At 37.7% G+C, this 812-nt stretch overlaps 1 protein-coding gene across 4 annotated transcripts in view; it reads left to right on the top strand.

Moving 5' to 3' along the window:
• The window catches only part of LOC102675584 (tubby-related protein 4), a 39,279-nt gene that overhangs the window by 28,198 nt on the left and 10,269 nt on the right, over window positions 1-812 (top strand). For all 4 annotated transcript variants that reach the window (XM_006612273.2, XM_006612276.2, XM_006612275.2 and 1 more), the window contains exon 3: window positions 484-666. In XM_006612273.2, coding sequence (XP_006612336.1) covers window positions 484-666 — 183 coding nt within the window. The remainder of the gene's footprint in view (window positions 1-483; window positions 667-812) is intronic.

Here is an 812-nt window from a genome sequence, read left to right as displayed (position 1 = left end):
AAAAAAAAAAAAAAAAAAAAATGAGTGGAACAAAGAGTTTCTAAGATATATATATCAGTAAAAATCAAACGGCGAATTCGTTCGTTTAACTTTTAAGAAATTAAGAAGAAGAAAACTAGCTGGATAAATTCCGCTTGGCCGAAGAAAATAGAGAGCTTATTCGAACGTTTCCCAACCCCGTAACCTAAACCCATCTCGCATTCGCCACAGACTGATTGCTCAAGGCAAATTGCACTATGAATAACGTACCATGTTGGCCAAGACCTTGGCGCTTTCAGATTGCGTATAGTTGATAACTGACCCAGAATCTTCGGATTAAAGGTTTTTTAGTTTCTTGGCGAATATAATAACTTGGTGGAGTCTTTCGACCCCCTAACTCGATCGGTAAAGAAGAAACGCTTTACGAAAAAGAATAATCCTCTTTTCTTCGATTGCAAGAAAATTTTATTCTGCGAAATTTGTGTGTTTTAATCGTTGTCGCAGGTGATATTGGTGAAGTGGAACGAGCCGTACCAGAAGTTGGCATCGTGCGACAGTTCAGGCGTGATCTTCGTGTGGATCAAGTACGAGGGAAGATGGAGCATAGAACTGATCAACGACAGAAGCACGCCGGTCACGCATTTCTCGTGGTCCCACGATGGTCGAATGGCTCTCATATGTTACAGGGTAATTTTTATTTGATAAATGTTTGATTCCTATTTTTTTTTAAAGAGAATCCAGAGAGTTTTAATTACAATGATTATTATCTTTTGTAAGATAATAAATGGAAAATTTTATCGAGAAATGAAAAGAATAGATTCGCGCGATAGTTG

This window comes from Apis dorsata, unplaced genomic scaffold, assembly GCF_000469605.1.
Source record: "Apis dorsata unplaced genomic scaffold, Apis dorsata 1.3 scaffold_102, whole genome shotgun sequence".
NCBI classification, from domain to species: domain Eukaryota; kingdom Metazoa; phylum Arthropoda; class Insecta; order Hymenoptera; family Apidae; genus Apis; species Apis dorsata.
This window is presented reverse-complemented; position numbering and strand designations above follow the sequence as displayed.